Here is a 22975-nt window from a genome sequence, read left to right on the forward strand (position 1 = left end):
ATCAAGTATGCTGCACTTCTAGAAACTATGAAGTCTTGTAAAAGAAGTAAAGAAAAATATATCCTTGTAAAAACTAAATATACTTTTGTTCTTCTCCATGAAAGTGATCACTAGAGAAAAATCTAGTTTTGTGATACAGTTAACTAGCTAGGCTTAGAGATCTATTCATACCGATTTAAGCAGAAATAAAGAAAAATAAAGAAAATAATTTTTATATCTACTAACAAACAAAAAGTAGAATGCCAAAACAAAACTTGAAATTTAATTGATTGCATCAAATCTAATTTTAATGAATATCTTCCTAAATTTCTTGTCACAGACCCGGAAAGTCACAAAGTAACTGCTATCAAGACTTCCTTTTTTTTTTTTTTTTTTTTTTTTTGCAGTACGCGGGCCTCTCACTGCTGTGGCCTCTCCCGTTGCGGAGCACAGGCTCCGGACGCACAGGCTTAGCGGCCATGGCTCACGGGCCCAGCCGCTCCGCGGCATGTGGGATCTTCCCGGACCGGGGCACGAACCCGTGTCCCCTGCATCGGCAGGCGGACTCTCAACCACTGCGCCACCAGGGAAGGCCAAGACTTCCTTTAACAGGTGTGTCTCTCAAAGATTCACTCCGAGAGCCACAGTCCTTAATACAATCCAATCTATTTGCTTTGGATAATTTCATGGGGCAGGACAGGCCACTAAACACGCTGCGTGATAAGAATGGCTCCTTAGGGAAGGAGAGAGATGAAAGAAATAGCTACTTGCTGTTTGACAATATGGTGAACAGAGAAGCAGTTTGGGGAATGACTAATTCCCCCACTAATGACATTCCTACATTTCCAATGAAGAACTGATTCCTAAAGTTGCCATTTTTTTTAGCTGAGGTTCTGTTACAACATGGCTTCATACAGAAACAGTTGGAAACTCAAGTCGTTTTCAATTTTAGACAAATTGGTGCTGCCCAAATTATAATGCTCAATAAAGGAAAACTTCAATAACATGAGGTATGCCTAATCTGTTTTTTAAGACATTTAAAAATCCTGATTATATTAGGACAAGCCATACAAGAACCCCGAAACACATCTGTTAGAGAAAATGCCACTAGCCAGTGCCATCTTCGGTGGTTATTTCTCCCCCTGTGTGAACAAACCTCCTTAGTGTGTGCATTATTGAAACGAGATAATTCTTCTTGATAATTAGAGATTAAAGATAACCCTGTGCTACAGTTGCTGAAAAGGTAATCTACTCGATTTATTTTTAAAGGGAAACTTGTGTGCTAAAATACTCTTATTTTGCTTTAATTATTTCCAAGTCCCACATGGGTGATACATCTACTATATAGGTTCATATGGAATAATTACCATTTTTGAAAAATAGTGACCATTCTAACATTCTTTAATTATATTGCTTACTAATATTAATTGCCACGATTTCAAAAGACAGTTCCAAAGTGCATCTTGAACAAACAGAAAAGCAATTAGCCTAAATTAATTGCTTTGCTGATGTGATTTGCAGTAGGTATGCTTGGTGGTTTTGAAACTCCTGCCACTGCTTTCACAAGTTGATGTTCTGATGATTTTTAGCCTATTTTTGCACAAGAGCAATTAACCAGATAATTGTTCTAATGTGAACCTGGACTTAAATCAGTATGTTTAGGTTCATAGTTACAATTAACCAAATATTAAACATACATTTAAAGAGCAGCACTTAAAAGTGCTACAAGGAAGAATGAAGAAAAAATATGCAACAGTTTTTTCATATAGCCACACTTTTCTCACCAAGAAACAGAAAAAAAGCTGTAACTGTCTCCTCTGCCTCTTTTCAATTAATACAAGGTGTCATTACATATGAAAAGCAAATGAAGTTTCTGGATCTTCATTTAAAAGTATTCCAAAGACTCTATTAAAAAAGCAGAAACCAACGATTCAACATTAAAGCCTAGGTATTGTTCAAAAAACGAAGCTATGGCTTTCAGATAAAAAGCATGCAATACATAAAGCAAGCTCTATCTAAATCAAGACAATGACATTGTCCTCACTTTATTAAGTATCAACTTTATTCAGAGGTAAGTAAATCTGGAAGAAGGAGGACATGTGAACCAGTTGCCTGGATTTCAGCCAGAGTTCAAGCCAAATTTAAAAACAGACTTATCCATCCTACAAAAGCAACATTTATAATTCCCTCAACACGTAGGTATTAAATTGCTTCTCTGAGCTGGGCTCTATGTGAGGTTCCAGGGGCTGAGGCTGGGGCAGAGGGCCAAAGATGAAGACGCAGATTCGCCCTTGCCAAGAGAGAGATTCATAAACAAAACATTACACAGCCACACAATGATATATGCCACCAGTAGACTGATGGGCTATGGATTCAGCCAACAGTAACATGATACAGCACTTCATTACAACCACCATTATTATTTTATCTTTTCTTTAAATATAAAGGAATTCGCATTCATTTTAAGGGAAATTATTAGCAGTGCAACTATAACTGTTAATGAAACAAGTTTGCTTTTGTCAACTTCAATAAGCAAGGAGTTATTTTATACTACCTTAAACTAAATATTTTATCAGTTGAGGAATGATATACATAAAACCTTTCCATCTTCATGAAACAAAAAGGTTCAAGCTGAAAGTACTCTGTCATTCTTCATGTCTTCATGTATTCTTTTTTAATTTCTGAAAGGACCGTCATACGGAAAGTAGCCCAGGCACATACATGTCATGTCTGCCATTTTTAATTAATACCAATCAAGTTCCAGCTATTTCTCCTCTGGTTGAACATGTGTGTACCTATCTTCTAAGATATTTCTTTATGCCACTGTTCATAAAATATTTTAGGCTGAAGCAAAATCTCTTGCACTAAATTAATAACTAATCACAGGAGATATTTATCATCTCAAGCCTTTTACAAGGAAATTGTCAGATTTAATCACCTTTCTCATATTTTCACTATTTACTGGGCTTCATTTATCATACATTTAAAAATTTTGACAACAGTGAGTTATTTTAATTACCATTTCTGGTTGGGGATTAAGAATAAGACAACAGCTGGGGGGAAGAGAGGGGAGGGCAGGAAGTCATAAATTTGTCCCAACAGTCAATAAACTATTATCATTTTCATCAATAAGTGAAGATTTTGTTCATTGTTGGTAATTTTAAAATGGGTTTTGAGGTTAGGAAGCCTCCAAATGTATGTGTATACAGCACTGCATTCATCATCATATATTGATACATTGTGTCCCATTCTTTCCCATAATTTGATCATGAATTCTGATTCATAACACATAAGACATAATTTTTTAATCCCACAAACTAAGTGCTTAATATATACATTTACTCATTTTTATATTGTCTTAAAAACACAAAATCAATGGCAGCATTTAGAATAGCACATCCAGGAATACCAATAATATGATTCTATAAAAGCTCTGTTTATTATTTGCAGAAATGTTTACTTATGCATTATTGCTCACTAGGAACCAAAGACAAAGCAGAAATTGAAAATTACCATTATACGTTGGAACTATCATAAAAATTCGCGTTTTTCGATACGACAAAAAGGTGAACGTGGACAATCAATAAGACAAACTCTTCCACATCAAATCCAGTTTCCATCCCATCTCCAGAACTGGAGTTAAAAATCAAAGCAGGCTGACATAGATGAGATAAAGACGACCTCATATAGATTTCCTTTCAAGTGACTGTACTAGGTTAAATGCTCTAATGTTATATATCAATTAATATTTCCTTTAAAATGATATTCGGCAATTAGAATTATTGAAAGAACCAATATCAGAACCAATACCCAACAGCACTACATAGCAAACAATGAAAAAGTACCTTTAATTTGAATTTCATCTGAGGATAAATGCACAAATCGCTTTATCAGAAAAACTTCTCCTTCTGTAGAAAAATATCATTAGCTATTTGAAAAATCACATATGCTAGGGAAACTGTACAGATTAGTTATGGCAGTTATTTTTTACCAAAGGTACTGAAACCTTCAATGAAGTTAACTTCCTCCTTTTTAACTCAGTAACAACTTACTCAAAGTATATACCACCCAGTATTCTCCTTCACTCTGCAACGATTAATTTGTTACAACTGACAGAGAGCATTTATAGATAATAAACTATTTGTAAAAGTAAGTGTGTATCATCACATGCTTAAATATCTACTCAAAATTCATTCTGAAATTCTTTTTGATATCAAGTATGAGCTAGATGTGGTATAAGACACAAAAACGAGCAATACTTTCTACTTTCCTTTAAGAAACTTAGTAAGAAAGGAAGAGTGTTTATAAATGGAGTTGGGGGAAAAATTGCTTTTTATTACAAAATTACATGTTTTTTAAATCTACAGGTCTTATCTGAAACTTTTACCGCTCAGATACCCCATACGGAAAAGAGAGGGCAACACTCTAATGATGTTCAGAATGATCAAGCATAGTCTGAGGTAGGATGACCACGTAGTTTATCATCCAAAGCAGGACATCTGGAACACAGAAAGGAGCAATGGCAGCGCAAGTGCTAACCCTGACAGAATTCCAAAACAACAGGAATGGGCTGATACTGTCCTGAGCAAATCAGAACATGAGGTCATTAGGTCTGAGTCAGAATAAGGTACTGGGAGACAGTGAGCCCCTCGTGGTTAGAGCTTGGACTTTGAAGACACAGAAAAATGGGTTCCAGTCTTGGCTCCACCACTTACTAGTTGAGAGCAGTCTAACCTTTCTGGACCTTAATCCCTCCATTTAAAAATGAGGTTAATTTCTTCCTCAGGGCTGTTGTAAAGATTAAATGAAACACAGGGTGTAAACACTTAGCACACTGTATGGCACAGATGGTAATAAATGGTAGCTATTATTAGCTGTTGTTATTATCCTTGGTTAAAAAAAAAAAGAGAGAAAATATTATACCCTCCAACCTCAGGGGCACTACAAAAAGCAATCATGGTTTTAAAGAGAGGGTCTAATGGATAGAAGGACACCTAAGGCATCATTTCTGAAGATGGTTAGGGGGCCTGAATAGTAGTTACCCCAATATCATACTATTCTTCTAGGGATGGTCTTACAAATAACTGTGACTATAAAAGAGAGTATCAATAATAAGCCAACCTCAAACAAGCGTCACTAGCTCAGAAAGGCTCCATTCTGTCCCTGCAACTCTCCTAGAACTCAGTAAAATATATTCATCCTTTTTTAAAAAATATGAATAGATATAGAACATACTCAAAACTATGTAGTAAATTACGGAAATAACTAAAATTCAGATTTACTAAAACTCCACCTAACCAGCCCTACCACATTATTAGGCACCAAAAGTATGCAGATAGACTGCTCAGCATTCTACACTGGCAGGAGAGCGCTGCTCTAAATACCACCATGGAGCTGCTTCTATGGGCAGCATTATTTTTACCACCTCTTTATTTCCAAGTTTTCATGCTTTTATAGGAGCAAATTGTTCAAACTTCACACTCAATACTCCAAGGTGAAAAGTATTCCTCTCCTCCAGATCACTTAACTTTAATAGAAAACAAAATATTCTCCAACTCAAATTCAACCATGCCTGCTGGATTTAATGGATAGGTTTGTCCCCCTTGGGCAATCTTTGAACCTAAGTCTCTAGGAGAATTAAGTAATATTAGGGGATTGAAATGAAATAAAATTCTAAGTCCACTGTGACGTGACATTCACAGGAAGATGGTAGATTATCCACCCAGTCCTCGAACACTTATAAATACAATATATAGCATATGTTCACAAAACAATTCTTGGAAATAAAACACAATGGGCACTCAGCAAATATTTTATATCACCAACACCTGCTCAAATCCCCTTTGAACTTTATTTCTAAATGTCACCGTTTTTTATTGAATCAACGGAAATTTTAAAGAAGAAACAGAATAAACATCCAGAGAAGATCAAGGGAGTTAGAAAAATCTTTATAGAAAGCCTCATTGAGTGTTACATGAGCCAGGATGCTGTCAGTCTCCCTGAAAGGGGTGGTGGAGTAACCTGTCACTCTACAACTTCAATCTCAGTATACCTAAAAGACTAAAAGGGGCTCTGCACAGAAAAAGAAAAGAGAAAGAATAGTCTTAAGATTTTTCTTAACATTATAAACAAAGGAATTGTGAGTCAAATACTAAGCATTGCAAATAAATTCATTTTAAATCACAGGCTTGAAGCTGGAGTTAATTTAGTAAACTAGTTCAACTCTATTATTCAGGAAACTGTTTTAGAACACTCGTTTGAACACTAAGTGGGAGTGAGTTCTCCATTTTGGAAGGCAGTCAATGAAAACGAAGGTTTTAATTTATTTTAAACTGAATTCTGTCTCCCTCTGTAACTTCAACATGTTGGCCAAAGTTCTGAGGCCTGAAATAATGAAGAACTAATTTAGGTAAACTAATCAACTCTATATTATCTGTTAACATATGTTATCAGACTCAATTTAAAAAGAACTACTTGATTTAAAATAAGAAATCTTTACCTAAAAATCTCTACATTCTGGATTTCAATAAGGGAGAATTCAATTCGTAGACTGGGTAAGGAACAAGTAGATAATATTAAAAAATAGGTCATGCTGGGTGGGAATAGTAGAGAAATTGGAGAATGGCCAACGAGAAAAGCCCGTTACTCATCCTGGAAAAACTGTTGACGTGAGAAACTGTGGGTCCAATGTTGCCAGATTTGCAACTTTCCCAAGAGAAGGCCAAAATGCAGAATTTTTATGTGAACTACCCCAATTTTTTTAAGTTGGTAACTAATTCAATTTTTAAAATATTGTATAGGCCAAACAAAACAGCTTTGTGGACCGGACTCAGCTGAGCCCACCAGTTTGCAATTTCAAAATGATGGTATTCAAAAGTTTTACTTAAAGAGAAGATATTTATAGTTACTATTCTAAACACAAGTACATATAAAGTGAAAGAGTAACATATTGTAAACGTTATTTTATACTTGAAAGAAACTGGTTGCAACAGTCTCCGATTTAAAAGTCCTCAAATTTTAGAGTGTCCACTGATGCAACAGCTGCCTTTACATAAATATAAGATTCATACAGCAAATTAACTCCTTAAAGAAGGTATCCTTAGTTATCCATGTTCAACAAACTTACATTCAATTTTGTTTTAAACTGCAAATTCAAAGAATAAATCTCTAGCTAGGCAAGTTCAACTAGTTGGCAGCATAACTGACTTTAACAACCAGCCTGACTTTTGCTGTTTTGTGACTTTAGCTGACGGATGCTAGAGAGTCTTTCACTTCTCTTGTATTGTTATCTTGTACTGTTTTCCTAATTCATGAGCAAGCATGGTCAACTGTCAATGAAAGCATCATATATTAGATAATGGGTATATACATTATATGATCAAATTTTATTTTCAGGACTAATGTTAAAAATTGAAATTAGGTAGATTAATTCTCTCTTTGGTAGCCAATTTAAATATTAAAAATAGCTTCCATAAAGATCTATTAAAATAAATTAGATTTCACTTAATTCTTCTTGACAAAAAAAAAACCATTATAGGCATATTACTATAAAGATGCTCAGAACCATTCACGTTTTTATATATCTTTTTTTTACATTCAAAGCATGCTGCTTCTGGACTCTATACCAAACATACAAAAACAATGAAGACCAAATTGAATGTGAAATAACAAAGGATTTATATCAAATACAAGTAAACATTCCAATAAACTTACAGTCAGAGAGAGTAGAGGAGACATAATAACCAGATGTTTAATTTAAATCATTGATAGAAATAGTCAGCGTCGTCTTTTCATAAACCACTTGGATTTGATTTGTATTCAAAAGCAATGGTAAATGTCAAACGACTACTAAGACCATCCTTCTGAATACAAGAAAATATCACGCCGTTTAACTCTCTAAACACAAAAAGTCCTTTTAGAAAACAAAGATAAAGAACAGCATGTCTTAGTCACACAGATCAATTCAAGAACCACAGAATGCTAAAAGGTTTCATGAGCTTAACAGTAAAGATCTTCAATTGTTAAATATTTTAAAATTTTGAGCTTCAAAAAAAGTTTATTGATAAAATCTTTTAAAGTCCAGCATAAATCTTATATCTAAAGATCTGGGAAGAGTATCAAAGTGTATCTTCACGTGAGGAATCCTTTATTAAAGCTAGCAGCATTAAACATAGATCCTTTTCACAGGTATTAAGTTTAAAATAGTATCTAAAGGTTCTATTGTAACTTTATTATGAAAGAAAATGATGAGATTAGTCTAAAAAAAAACTAAGAATGTTACATATAAATGTCAATTGTATGTGAACCTAGCTACGAAATGGAAATTGACTCATCAGCCATTTGCTTTTTCTTGTTTGTCCCCATCCAGTTTTTACTGCAGCAAAGATGTAAAATACATACAACTGGAAAAGCCAAAGAAAAGTCAAACAAATGGGCTAAATTTAATAGGAATAGTATGACCTTCCGCTGACAAAAGATGTTGAAAGGATTAATTGAGAACACATGTAAAGTGCCTATCAATTACCTGGGTAATACAGGTTACCTTCCTCCCCTCTATCCTTACAAGGCTCACTATTATCTCACTCATTAAGTCTTATGTCACCTAAAGAGAAAACCTTCTGAGAGCAGCAGGGACTCAGTGCTCCACAGTCTGAGACACAGCACCAAGTATTTAGTAGGGGGTTAATAAATGCCTCCTGATTTACTAGAGAATAATAATAATGAACAAACGTAAAACAGACGCTAATTGATAGGCTAAATGCATTAGTGCATTCCAGTGTCCTCTATATGAAAGGTTACTAACCCATCTCGGCTAAGTGCTGAAATTATAATTAAGTCTGATGGGAAGTCCTAGATTTATACCAATATAATTACAAATATTACTTAGCTTAGTGATAGAGTATGGCAAGAACAATGAGCTGAGTAATTTAGATGATACTACAAAGTAGGTTTTAATGTTTGAAACTCCTATTACAGTACACAGGATAAGTGCAAGCAGTGTAATTAAAACCTAAAAGAGTCTGATCTTTAAAACTCTACCGCTCAGCCTCATTAAAATGCATGATTTCTCAATTAATCCAAACTTTTCCATTAAAAACATAAAAATACACTTTCATTCCTTGCAAATAAATCTCTACAGTACAGGTATTTAGGATCAAATACCAAATAACCATTATAATTAGAAAAAAATGACTGAAATAGCAAGAGATCTGAGTAGATGGAACCTAAGAACGAGAAGGTGAGGGCTGCCCACTTTTTTATTTGTAAATACCCAGTTGTGGCTAAATAAGCATTTGAAGAGCTAAATGATGAGAAATCTCTGAATATCTTTGTGTAACTAATACAAACCTAAGCAAAATGTTTACCAAGCAGATAGCCCTTATAATCATATATGGACTGCATCTAATTTACCTCTGTAGGCTCCAAGTACTGAGTCTTCTATGCATGGACATAGAATACTGTTGTGCAATGAAAGGCAATCGTTTTCATAACCATATTGTGGCACAAATAGTTTTCACCTTTCAACCTGAAGCATTACCAAGAAGTTTACCTCAATATTAAGCTAATGCTAAATGCCTAAACCACAGGATGATGTTTTTCATGTACTTTATTTTATTAGTTATTATGAAAAACACTTAAAAGATTATTTTTAAGTTGCCACATAATTGGCTATGTAGGCGAATGTTGATTATAGAGAATAATTTAATTTTTAAAATTTTCATCAATTTTCTTTAGATTTTGATCCACCTCACATAGTGACTGTTACTCAAAAACAATAAACACCTTTTATAAATGATGACCATGGGCCAATTCTGGATTAGTAAATTTTTCAAGAAAAATTTTACTAAGAAAGAGCTAAGTCAAAAGCGATCACATAATTTAAAGAGCAATGCAGGGTATTTTATAAAAATGTCACTAGAGGGCTTCCCTGGTGGCGCAGTGGTTGAGAGTCCGCCTGCCGATGCAGGGGACAGGGGTATGTGCCCCAGTCCAGGAGGATCCCACATGCCACGGAGCAGCTGGGCCCGTGAGCCATGGCCGCTGAGCCTGCGCATCCGGAGCCTGTGCTCCACAACGGTAGAGGCCACAGCAGTGAGAGGCCCGCGTACCGCAAAAAAAAAAAAAATAAAGTCACTAGAATTTACCATACTTGGGGAAAATGTAGTCTACACGATTTTATTGTTAAAAGTATAAAAGGAAATTAAAAGTGAAAGGGGGACGTGTATTGAATTTAAAGCATTATCCCACACAAACTTAATAAACCTCTGCTCTAATTTGTGAAAAATATTTAAATCTAAATAGGTTCTAATTATAGCTGAAATAGTGCTTTCTATTTTGAAAGCAAAATATTTTTGGTGGCCTAACTTTTTTAAAAAATTTATTCTTGAAAAGTTACTGGGCAAGAATCTTATCTCACGCTTATATTTAAGAACCCACCTAAACTAATCAGCAGTAGTAGAGTAGTGCTAACTCTGCAGCTGTTTTCATTACAAAGAAATCTATTTTCAAGGGTTCTTGCATCTTTTTATTTCCTTCATTAAGTATTTCAGATAAAAACTGGTTTATCATTGTTTGTTTTTAAAACTACCCATTTTACACATTTTTACACTACATATTAAACTGTCCATCACATGACTTTCATTTTCAAAACAAATTCTATTTATACAGAAAACAAAATGTCATCCTTGAGAAAGGATCTGAATGCATAATGTTTGAAACAGTTTCTCAGAACCATTTTCCTTGATAAGTGAAAAGTAAAATTAACACAAATGTTGCAAAAATATTAAAGTGACAAATAAACAATATGTCTTGGGTGGGTGACAAAGAGAAAATTCAATAGACTTCTATTATTATAACTGTTCAGGCAAACATTTGAGTCTTAGCACATAAAAACCTTGTTGCAAATATAAGCAATGGATGGGTTAAAAGTATACTTCTAAATGGTTTTCAAAACTTAAACATATCTATTTTAAAAGTCATGGCTTTATCACATTTTCCTTAAAGCAGACATGCCTTATTATAATGATAATCAGTACTTGGTACATAGAGCACATGTTTCCCTATGGAAAAGTATTTTTAAGATGTTACAATGGTTACCTGTCATTTATGATCCAGTTCAGGCAGAGATTGAGAGAGCTTAGATTTTTGCACCTCTTGACAATTTCCATCACGGTTTCATTATCCAGTTCAGTGATATGACGTAGGTCCAAGCTGGAAAGGTTTCTTAGCTAATGAGATAAATAAAATGAAAGATGAGAAATATAAATACTACATTCATCCTCAAAAACTATAAATATAGTTTATTATAGAGTATCACTGTACAATAGACAACAGTCTAGAATTATTTGATTAAACTAAATGGTTACATAATATTTTAATACTAAATTAGAAATGAGGTCAGAAATCTATGATGAACAAGTGAATGGCAACAAACATTAAAATCAAATAGATTTATTGAGGCATCATAAAAATCAAAAAAGTTAGCAATCTAATAGGTGGGAAAGCTGTTAAATCTCTCACATAATTACCCACAATTTGACAGGCTTATTTTCTTTAACATTGTTCCATTTCAGATATTTATCTTCGTGATTATAATGCCACTTTTGTATAGGTTTTCTCTCTTTTTTTTTAAAGATAAAATATGAGTAAGTGGTTAATTCAGAGATATCTTGGTGATATTTTATCAATGTACTCCAAATTGCAGTATTATGGGTTGTATGTTCCACTATGTGAAAAGCAATATAAAACATTGTTTAAGAAGTAAAGATTTTCTCCATGTACCACCTTCCCTATTTGTTCACTTTCTCTACTGCTTTCTTGATGTTTCCTGCCTTCCCCTGATGTTGTCTCCAAGGAAAATTAATAATAATATCATTTACACAAAGATGGTAGGATCTTTTTTTTTTTTTTGGTAGGATCTTAATTATCCTCTTCAAATAAACTGTATCTCAAATAAGCTATTTTTGCTTAATAACATGCAAAGAATTAATCTGGAAGCATGTGGTAGACCAAATAACACCCCTCCCAAGGATATCTATGCCTTAATATGCTACCTCATATGGCAAAGGAGACTTTGCAGATGTGATTAAAGTTACGGATTTTGAGATGAGGAGACTACCCAGGTTAGGCCCACTAGTCACGTGAGTCCAGCTAAAGTCAGAGAGATGCGAGGGAGGAAGATACAGGGGACATTTGAATTGTGAAAGGGATTCAACCTGCCTTTACTGGCTTTGTGTCTGGAGGAAAAGGGCCAGGAGTCAAGGAATGTGGGCAACTTCTAGAGCTGACAGCCAGTAAGAAAACTGGACTTCAGACCTACAACCTTAGGGAACTGAATTTCCTCAAAAACCTGACGGAGCAAGAAAACATTCTCCTCTCGATCTTCCAGAAAAGAATACAAGGTGGATGATTTTAGTCTGATGAAACCTGTGGTGATCTTCTAATAAACTATGAGATAACAAATTTGTGCTGTTTTAAGCTGCTAAGTGTGCGATAATTTGTTACAGCAATAGAAAGCTAGTACATGGCCTTTCCAGCACCATCAGGGAGCCCTCCAGGAGATGGCAGTCTTCTCTAGGCCACCCTCAAGTCCTGCTGTAGCGGAAGGAGGTAATTCCTGCATGACGCTGACTTGCAGGCGTAAGAGCAGTGAGTGAGGCGAGCTTCGACCCCAAGAGAAGACAAGACACTGGTATTGCCGCTGCTGTAGGACAAAAGGGAAAGAAACACTCTAAAGCAGCACCATCCCAGAGAACTTTCTGCAATGATGGAAGTGTTCTCTAATTCCGCTGTTGAATATGGTAACTGCTAGTCACACGTGGCTACTGAGCACTTGAGACGCCACTAGTGTGAAGAAGGACCTGAATTTTTTTTTTTTTTTTGTGGTACGCCGGCCTCTCGCTGTTGTGGCCTCTCCCGTTGCGGAGCACAGGCCCCGGACGCGCAGGCTCAGCGGCCATGGCTCACAGGCCCAGCCGCTCCGCGGCATGTGGGATCTTCCCGGACCGGGGCACGAACCCCTGTCCCCTGCATCGGCAGGCGGACTCTCAACCACTGCGCCACCAGGGAAGCCCCACCTGAATTTTTTTTACCTTATTTAATGTTGTTTAGTTTGCATTTACTTTTTTTTATCTGTGGCCAGTGGCTACAGTGTTGGACAGAGCAGCTGTGGAGAACTGGGTCTGCCAGGCAGCACGCACACCCTCCTCCCCACCTCAGCTCACAGAAAGGCTTCATGCAGAGTCCCTGCCCCCTGCTCTGATGCATGTTGCAGGGCTACGGAGAGAAACAGGGATGGCTAAGAGGGTGAAATGCAAAAAGGTCCACAACAGTAGGGAACGCTTTCTAGTTGAGACAGCAAGCCTCTGTCACTAAGGCTGAATTCTGAGCCTTCAGCACGAGATTCAGGAAAACCTCTCTGCAATTAGCCTCTCAGGTCAGATGTTCCAAGAAGTCGCCATCCAGTGTGGGACTCAGGACAACACGAGAGAACGGAGGCAGGACCAGGAAAGAAGAAATGGGTTGGACAAAGTTCTTCCTCAAGTTATCATGGACTGAGGCTTTACCAACATCAGAACATTGTTGGTACTTGGCAACCAAAGCATAACGAAAGGGAACAGACTCACCTTTGTTAAACAAACAAAACAAGAAACAAAAACAAACAAAATGACAGACTGCTCTGGCTGTCTCAGCAGCTCCATACAGTTGACCAGTCAGAACCCGGGCTGACTCGCTGCTTCCCCTTCCTCAAGGGTCTCCGAACTCCACTGTCTGAGAGCTATAGCCAACACCACGCCCAGAACCCATAGGTGGGCTGCTTGGGCTCTAGCTTTATACCCCAAACATGGCACCTGATTCCTATCCTTTACCTCTCTACCTACCACAAATAAGGTAGGCTGGTATTAAACAAAACCACAAAAATGTTTTGAAGTACCTAAAGGAACAATAACCAAAAGACTATATGAAATACAAAACAGATAGCAAAATAAGTTTCTAATAATCTTTCAGACATCATTAAAGTCATTTAAAGAATCAAAGGGCTGATGCACGTGCTCCTTGCTATGCTTTCTTCCCTCCCAACTCCTGACGTATCTCCATGTGGTGATGGAAACAGAAATCATCCAGAATAACAGCTAGGCTTGGAGCAAAGTACAAGGTTGTGAGGCCAGTACCCATGTCTTTTATGAAAGAGCAGGAGACACAAGGAGTACAGAGAAGACTGCAATAAAACAGGAGAGACAATGGTAATGCCAAATGGAACAAGTCTCAAAGTCTCGATATTTTGTTAGTTATATTTGTTGTTGTTATTTTTCACAAATGTTGGAAGAGCAATGGTCTGGAAGCAGCCATGGAGAGCAAAGAGGATCCTGCCTCCACTTTCTGACCCTGAGAAACACAGTGAGAAAATGAACAGGTATGGTAGGTAAAATTCTAAAATGACCCCAAGGACCCATGCCCTAACATAATCCCTGACCTTGAGTGTGGGCAGGACCTTATAAGGAAAAGTAAAAGGATTTTGCAGCTATAATTAAGATCCCTGACCAATTAAACACTGAATTAGTCAAAAGACAGTATCCTGGATGGGCCTGGCCTAATCAGTTGAGCTCTGACAGAGGATCTAGAGGTCAGAGAGATTCTCCTGCTGGCCTCGGAGAAGTGAGCAACCACGTTTTGAGAGGGACTGTGAAAGGCCCAGTGAAAAGACCACATGGCTAAGACCCTCAAGAGGCCTCTAGGAGCCGAGAGCAGTCCCTGACTGACGGCTAGAAAGAAAATGCGGACCTCAGTCCTATAACTACAAGGAACTGAATTCCTCCAACAACTACATGAGCTTGTAAGAGGATCTAAACTCTAGAAAGAGATACAACCCCAACTGACACCTTGATTATGACCTCGTGAGACCCTGGAAAAACCAAGTTGCAGCATCTAGACTTCTGACCCATGGATATAGTAAGATGATAAATATATGTGGTTTTAAGATGCTAAGTCTATGGTAATTTGCTGTACAGCAATAGAAAATCAATACAGAAGGGCTATAGGGGACTCTGTATACTTGAAGAGAAGTCAGGTTTCTCTTAAGACAAGGGGGAATATCCTTAGCCACTTTAAACTCTGAGGCTCACTGCCCTTCTTTAGATCGTATGTTCACAAAAGCTTAGAGGGAGATGCTTGCTCCATTCAGCCTTCTCTCTAGGTGTATCTTCAGTGGCCAAGAAAACACTTCCTGGGAAGACGAGCAACTCTGATGTGGTCACTCTTACTAGCTCCACATTGGGGAACTAAATTTCTCAAACCAGTCTTCAATCATGGAAAGATGACTTTAATGGAAATCCATTATGAAAATGTTTGCATAGCTCCTGGCTTTCAATTCATATTCTGAGAACAGTCACATATTTCCTATACATATCTTAATACCACAAGGTAACTGTCTTTTCACTTTCACTAAACTTTTTCACAAGATTTTGCATTGGAGCTAAACTAGTAGCTAAAATGGTTTCACTGGTCAAGTTTTCTCATTCTTGATTAAGCAAAGATGAACTTATACATGTCAAGGATCAGAATCACTGTTAAATTTGATATCCCTCTTAATGTTCCCCTCAGTAATGTACCCCGTATTTCTATTTTCTATATAAAAATCACCATTTCTTATGACTATAAATGGAGTATAATCTATAAAAATTTTGAATCACTCTTGTACACCATAAACTACTATAATATTGTCAACTATACCTCAATTAAAAAATCACCATTTTCTAAAGCCACATTATTTTTATAGTTAGCTTTCTTTACAGGGTATTTTTGATCCCAACACCCCCAAAATTTTCATCACTACTGTTCTGGGTACATGTAAAGAATGAAGTAGCCTCTGTGAGTTGCACGTACTGGGCAGCTTGCTGAGCTCATGTCCTGACAGCAGCCTCACGTCTGTACCACAGCCAAATCAGAAATACACGAAATGGACCCACAGAGCGGCTAGAAAATATTTTGAAGCATGACTATTAAACCTATGAATGTTGTGGATGAATTTTGCTACGTGTAACCATATGCATATGTGAACTGTTATGAAATATAGCCATGTTTAATACATATACAGCATCACTTTATTTTCCCAATTATACTGTATTATACTCACTACAAAGATGAAAATCATAAAAATTCTATCCAGCCACATAAATATCTCCTACACATGCATATTCTGGGGTCTACAACAGCTTCTGGCACAAAGTTTCTATGTGAATTATGACTTTATCTCTTAGCTTCCTTCACTGTAAAATATCTCATCACAACACTGTGAATGTACTTAACACCACTGAACTGTACACTTAAAAATGGTTAAAAAGGTAAACTTTTGTTATGTACATTTTACCACAATAAAAAAAAAAATTACTTCCTCGACCAGGACCCAGTGGGAGGATACAATAAAGTTCTGTAGGAAAGAAAACTTTATTTGTGCCAGATCGGTCCCCTCGTATTAGGGAATGTAACTGAGGACCAAAGAGGTTTGAATAACTTATTAAAGTGCCGATAATAGGCAGAGAGTCGATGGCAAATCTAAACTATTTTTCAGACATAGGAAAACCCAAAGATATCTTCTAGAACTAATGGAATAGCAAGAAGTAACAATTCCAGAAACTATCTACATGTGATAAAATTCTAATTCTAGTTCATTGACTCCTGAGCTTTCAGAAATCCTACATCCATGCCCATTCATCAGTTCAAGGTGGGTCAGATGATGACACGGGTTCACTTGTGGCTGATACTGCCCTGTATTTATTGTCCATAAATGGAGCATTCTTTCTCTTCCAATGGAGCAAAGACTCAAACATGAGGAAAAAGGTTTACTTTGGCTCTCACATGCCAGCTTTCTACTGAGATCTTGAAGAGTGTTTTGCCCTCGGATTCAATTAAGGCTCATTTTTCATGAGCTGACAGTCACTGACTACGCTGGTGTCACCTTCCCTATGACCACATTGGCCAGTTCAACTTGAAATATGACAGTATCCAAAGGCAGTTCCAGGAGGTTAATTCCTGGTAACCGGCATCAATATACGACATACGGAGCACCTCTAAGGGGCGTGGCATTTTTATTCAGAACCCCACAAACAGCTCTGTCAAATTCATCAGATTCCCTCCCTAGCTATGGGAATTTCATAATAGTGCCCTCCAGCGTTTCATAAAAAGCTACCTAAAATAATCCTTCATAAACAAATAATTACATTTAGGAAACTGACATTTTAATTAAACTTTCTTTCCCTTACAAATTCACTGGTAGTCTTGGGTTACACAAATCACAGAGGATTTGAATAAGCAAAGCCATACCACCAGGATCTTTTAAATGTTTCATTCCAATTTTTAAACAGCTTCATAAGGTATTTTAAAAGAAATTCAAGTCAGAATGTAGAATGCAGGTAATCAACTTTCAGTTTAATACTGCTTTTATTGTGAAAAAATATTACTTATAGCCAATTCAGGTTAAAGGCTAAAATTAGTCAATGATTGTATGGCTGTGGATGTACTTAAGAATAAAATGAGACACTAAAATGTTACCTAGGAAACACAGACTTGGAGGATTATAAAAAGACCTCAAATAGCTTCCAAATTTTGTTAAGACTCTGGAAAAGTAAAAAATGAAACAAAATCCTCAATTGTGCAGGTTGACTAAAGGGGATGAAGCAGCATAAGAGGACTTACAGTACCTTGGCAAAGGCAGCAGGGATGTTCCACTGTTTCAGACTAACGAGGATAATTTACGTGAAGCCAGTTGGAGGAGATAATTTTTGAAAAGAATAAAAACTTCTGTATAGTTAAATATGTTCAAATGTCAACTAGTACCCAAATTACTTCTTGCCAGCCCTGTCGATGTTGGCTTCATTGTGACTGAGTTTCAAAGCAATCGGTTGTAATCTTTAGGGAGCAAAGTCAAGGGTTAAGACAGGCTGCTGGGGCTGTAGATCAGCAACACACACTCACCTGCCAATCACCTGTCAGGCTGCCAAGATGGGGATCATGGGAGAGACCAAAAGCACAGGGAGACAGAGGGGTCAGAGAAAGGCATTTATAAGAAAGTGGGGAGAGCCACCTATTAAGGACAGGGAGGGAGATACAAGGAGAAAGGGAGGGGCTATAGTAGGGGTTGTGCATGGCAAGACTAAAAATAATAGTAAAGAAACTGAGACTGCTGGGAATGGAATGGAATGGGGCAGAGAGGGAATTTCTGTCCCTGAGCACAGGAAGGCTTCCGCACCTCGACAGGTTCTGTTATTTTAGAGAACTTGGTTGGACAAAGGAGAGAGCGAGGGGCATCCCTTCTGCTCATCAACTAGGCTGAACCTCAGTTTGGTTAAGGCTGGTACTCGAGTATGGAGAGAGTAATAAAAGCTAGATAAGTCACATTTAGGACATCAGGCAAATCCTTCCCAGCACCTCACAGAACTGAGACACTCAGGGTATAACTGAAAGCTTTCAAATAGCCTGAGAGCCTGGCAGAGACAATAAAAATTTCTAATTCTAACCATGAAAATAGGACTTCCAGAGTCTGGAATGCTTATCACATCCACAATAGCTACCACGTTAATTCTCTGGCTCCTTCTTTATGTGTTCCTTCCAACCACTGCCTTGTTAATCACAATGGGATGCTGTCTCTTTGCTTTATTTCCAAACCCAAGGCCTGGCTGGTTCTGCCATTCTCCTACTGGATCTGACATCTTTCACCATTTTATTCATTCTCTGTTTTGCTTTCTAGGACACTTTACTCACTGCTTCTCTTCAGAGCGATCCCTTCTAACTCCTTCTTGCCACATAACCAGTCAGATAAATATTCCTTAAATAACTCTGATCATATCTCCCACCTTCTCTGAAACCTTCAGGAAAACAAAAACATTTCAACTGCAGAAAGGAATCCCAGAGCTTGCGTATCAAGGCCGTTCACTCTCCATACCTACTATTCCCTGACATCTTAAGTTAAAACAGCTCAAACCTCTTTCTCCAAGTTTTGAGAAGTTATTCTCACTGTGCTCAGAGACCTGTATTCATTATTTAAAACTGAGCTCACTTCCTGATTACTTCAGAGAGAGGAAAAATTAGTGAGTCTTAAAATATAATATACCTGCCTTAACACAAATTACTAACTAGGCAGCCCACAACAGAACTATGCCTTTTAGACAGAAATCGTCAATTGGCAACAGCTGCCAAGGGACCAGGGGAACAAACTTTCCTTCCCGCTACAGCTGCTTGGGAGTCCCCTCTTTGTTTTCTCCATCTACTCACCTTCCCTTCCTCCTCCCCCACCAGCCCTCCCTGCGCTGTGCTGCTCAGGACCAAGCTCTCATTGCAAACATTTGACATCCAATCCTAATGCTTGAGCTGGTCCAAATCTGCATCTCTGGTGCAGTAGTTGTGGTGAACTTTCATTCATTCATTCATACTTATTTAAATGTTCCTGAGCACATGGCTCTAACCTTGGCTACACATTAGGATATGGGGAAACTTTTAAAAAACACTAATGACCAGGTCCCATCCTTAGAGGTTCTGATTTAATTGGCTTGGGGTAAGGCTAACCATTCCTATTTCTGAAAAAGATACCCAGTTGATCCCAGCCTGGACAAGGAACCACTTCCCTAGTGCAGAGCAACTGATATTTAAATCCAGTTACTGAAAGTGTAAAAATAATTTAAAAAGCTCAGCCTCTTCAATCACTCAAAAAAGAACATAGAAGACTATTATTCATATAGTCAGTAACTATTTATTGGGCATCCATTATGTACCAGAAAATATTCCAGCTGCTAAAAATATAGCAGTGAACAAAACAGACAAAAAAATCCCTGTCCATAGGGTACTTATATTTCTAGTTGGAAGGGGGCAGTAGAAACAATAAGTAAACAAATTGTATAGTATGTTAAAAGGTGTTAAGTACTATAGAGAAAAAAATAAAGCAAGGCACAGCAGATGGGAACCAGGGGGGGGGGAAGAAAGATGGAGTTTAATTTTAAATAAGCAATCAAGAATGATCTCATTGAAAAGATATATGGGCACAAGTTTGAAGGAGGTGAGGCAGAAAACAAACCCATGCTGATGCCTGGGACAAGAATAAGTGCAAAGGCCCTGAGATGGGAACTGGTCTAGCGTTTTGGAGGATTAGTAAGGAGCCAGAGGTTCTGGAGCCGAGTGAATAGAAGGAAAACTAATTAGAGACATGGCCAAAGAGGGGAGCAAAGAAGGGAAGACTGGGTGAGGCCTTGTAGGCCAAAGTAAGGATTTTAGCTTCTGCTCTAAGGAATCTGGGAATTTGGTGGGTTTTAAGCAGGTATGTGACAGGATCTAAGCTACATTTTTAAATGATTATTCTAGCTTCTGTGTGAGTCTAGCTAGACTAGGGAGCAATGGTAGAAGCAGAGAAGCTGTAATGAATTAAGCTAGTCAAGCAACATCAGTGACCTGGGCCACAGTGACAGCAGCTGAAGGTAGTATAAAGTGATCAGATTCTGGATACATTTGAAATTAGAATCAACAGAATTTTCTGACAAATTAGTTATGGAGCACAAGAGAAAAATAAGAATCAGGGATAATTCCAAGGTTTCTGGTTTGAGCAACTGGAAGGTATTACTGCAATTAACTAAGATGCTTTGGGGACAGGTAGGGAGAGACTTTGGTTTTGAATATACTATATCTGAGATGCCTGTTAGATATCCAAGGAGAGACGTCAAATAAATGTGGGCCTCATCGGCACACAGGTAGCACTTACACTTCTAAATTTAATATATCAAAGTATTAATTATATATAAATGTGCTCAATTCATTAGGTTAGCTAGGTACAATCATACTGGCCTTTCAATTTATAGTGAGTAAAAAAAATGATTAATTAATTGATTAAACCACTTTGTGGGCATACATACCCCGAGTAATAAAAAACAATACATAGTGGACTAGCATGATTCTAAAAAAAAAGCATTAGCAGCAATATTGTCCCAAGCCACCTGGAGCGGTTACAAGGCTGGCTTCACTTCCTGTCAAAGCATAATTCAGCCTTCACACCTCCAGTACACATCCTCTGTAAAACCTCCCAGGATGCCCACCGTCAGATTAAGAGACTCTGCCCTCTGTACACCCACTGATGTTGCTCGTTCTCCCACCACGGCCTTAAACACTGCTTTATAATTTAGTCTAATTAAGTGTATGTTTCTCCCACTAGAGTCTAAGGCAAGCTAATGCAGGTCAGTGACCATGTCTTATTCACTTTTGTGTCACCAGTGCTTCACACAGTACTAGGTGCACAAAACGAAATTATTAAATGCTGATTGCTGAATGAGTAAATTTGAAATCAAGAACAAAACATTAACAATAATTTCATGTACCTAGGTTTCTGTAAACCAGGTCTCCGTTCTTTCAACTATATCGAACGCAGGATCTGCAGCTCTGAAGCTACATGTTTCTAAAAGTGATATATTTGAACATAAACCTCAGTAATACATAAGCATTAAATAATAAAAAACAACATTCTCACTCTATGCAATTAAAGATCACTTTAGAACAAGAAGCATAATCAGTTCTCTATTTTCATGTTCGTTCTTAAAATGAAGAACATTTAAACAATCTGTAAGTTTTCACAGTTTTGATGTGAGTTGGCAGGAATTTTTGAGTAGTTCACCAAAAAAAATTTTTTTTTTTTTTAGATGTTGGGGATAGGAGTTTATTAATTAATTTATTTATTTTTGCTGTGTTGGGTCTTAGTTTCTGTGCGAGGGCTTTCTCTAGTTGCGGCAAGCAGGGGCCACTCTTCATCGCGGTACGCGGGCCTCTCACTACCGCGGCCTCTCTTGTTGCGGAGCAGAGGCTCCAGACGCACAGGCTCAGTAGTTGTGGCTCACGGGCCCAGCCGCTCCGCGGCATGTGGGATCCTCCCAGACCAGGACGCAAACCCGTGTCCCCTGCATTAGCAGGCAGATTCTCAACCACTGCACCACCAGGAAAGCCACCAAAAATTTTAATCACTGTCTTCTGCTGCAGAAATGTGCATATTTGTTAACTGGCTTCCTGTTTTCTTTGTGCAACAAATCAGAATGGATGCTCCGCTCCTCCTCTTCCACTCTGGCAGGCAGCACAGTCTCTAATTGACTTTTTTCTAGGACTTCTTTCTACCAAATCCCTTTCTTTTCTCCATAGAAGATTTTCTCCATAGAGCTCATAACAGACTACAAACAGCACTTAAAGTTAGCAGCACTAAGCAGCCCTGTCACTTTTTTACCTAGCAGGAGCTAAGAAAAAGAATTTCTCCTCAGTTAAAAAATAAAACATTCATACTGTTTGACTTAAATAAGAAAAAAATCAAAGCTTAAATAAATTAAGGATAAATTAAGTCAATTGTGAAGCACGCAAGGAAAGATGACTTTGTCTAATTGGACTGGTTGTATACTTCTCTTTCATTTCCTCATACCAAGTTCACAGATCTGTTTTTTTAAAAAAGACAATTCATGGAATTTTGAACCCATTTCAGTCACCTGAATCCACTTATCACACTTCAATGTGTCAAAAGTTTTGGAAATATATTCCAAATAAAAGTTTTACGACCTTATTTTTAAAAGTAGTAAAATAACTGAAATGCCATTAGCCCAAGACAAAAGCTTATCATACCTAAGCCAAGTGACCTGTACATTGACCTCTTGATATTATACTATTAAAGTCAAACAGCCAAATTATTCCATTCTTTATTTCTAAATGTATGAAACTGAAAAACAAAGAAACGACATTAATGATTTTTAATTAAAAATACTCTGGCATATATTGTCATTTTCCGGCATTCAATAAATGTTACAGAAATGATATACCTACTCTCTAAAATGAAGTGCCTTTTATTTCTTTCTTTCTGGTTTAGAATATGCAACTGATTTCTTTCTTTCTGGTTTAGAATATTCACCTTCACATGGAAAATCCCTTGGGCTTACACTCTCATTTCTGAGCCTTAGACTAAAGTCAAAGTTCAGAGTGAAAGAGGCCCCAAACT

At 37.3% G+C, this 22975-nt stretch overlaps 1 protein-coding gene across 1 annotated transcript in view; it reads right to left on the bottom strand.

Annotated features, from left to right (window-relative positions):
- The window catches only part of FBXL17 (F-box and leucine rich repeat protein 17), a 477493-nt gene that overhangs the window by 299619 nt on the left and 154899 nt on the right, over window positions 1–22975 (bottom strand). Inside the window, exon 6 of the mRNA XM_065875233.1 lies at window positions 11077–11207. Coding sequence (XP_065731305.1) covers window positions 11077–11207 — 131 coding nt within the window. The remainder of the gene's footprint in view (window positions 1–11076; window positions 11208–22975) is intronic.

This window comes from Phocoena phocoena, chromosome 3 (assembly GCF_963924675.1).
Source record: "Phocoena phocoena chromosome 3, mPhoPho1.1, whole genome shotgun sequence".
In the NCBI taxonomy this organism is placed as follows: domain Eukaryota; kingdom Metazoa; phylum Chordata; class Mammalia; order Artiodactyla; family Phocoenidae; genus Phocoena; species Phocoena phocoena.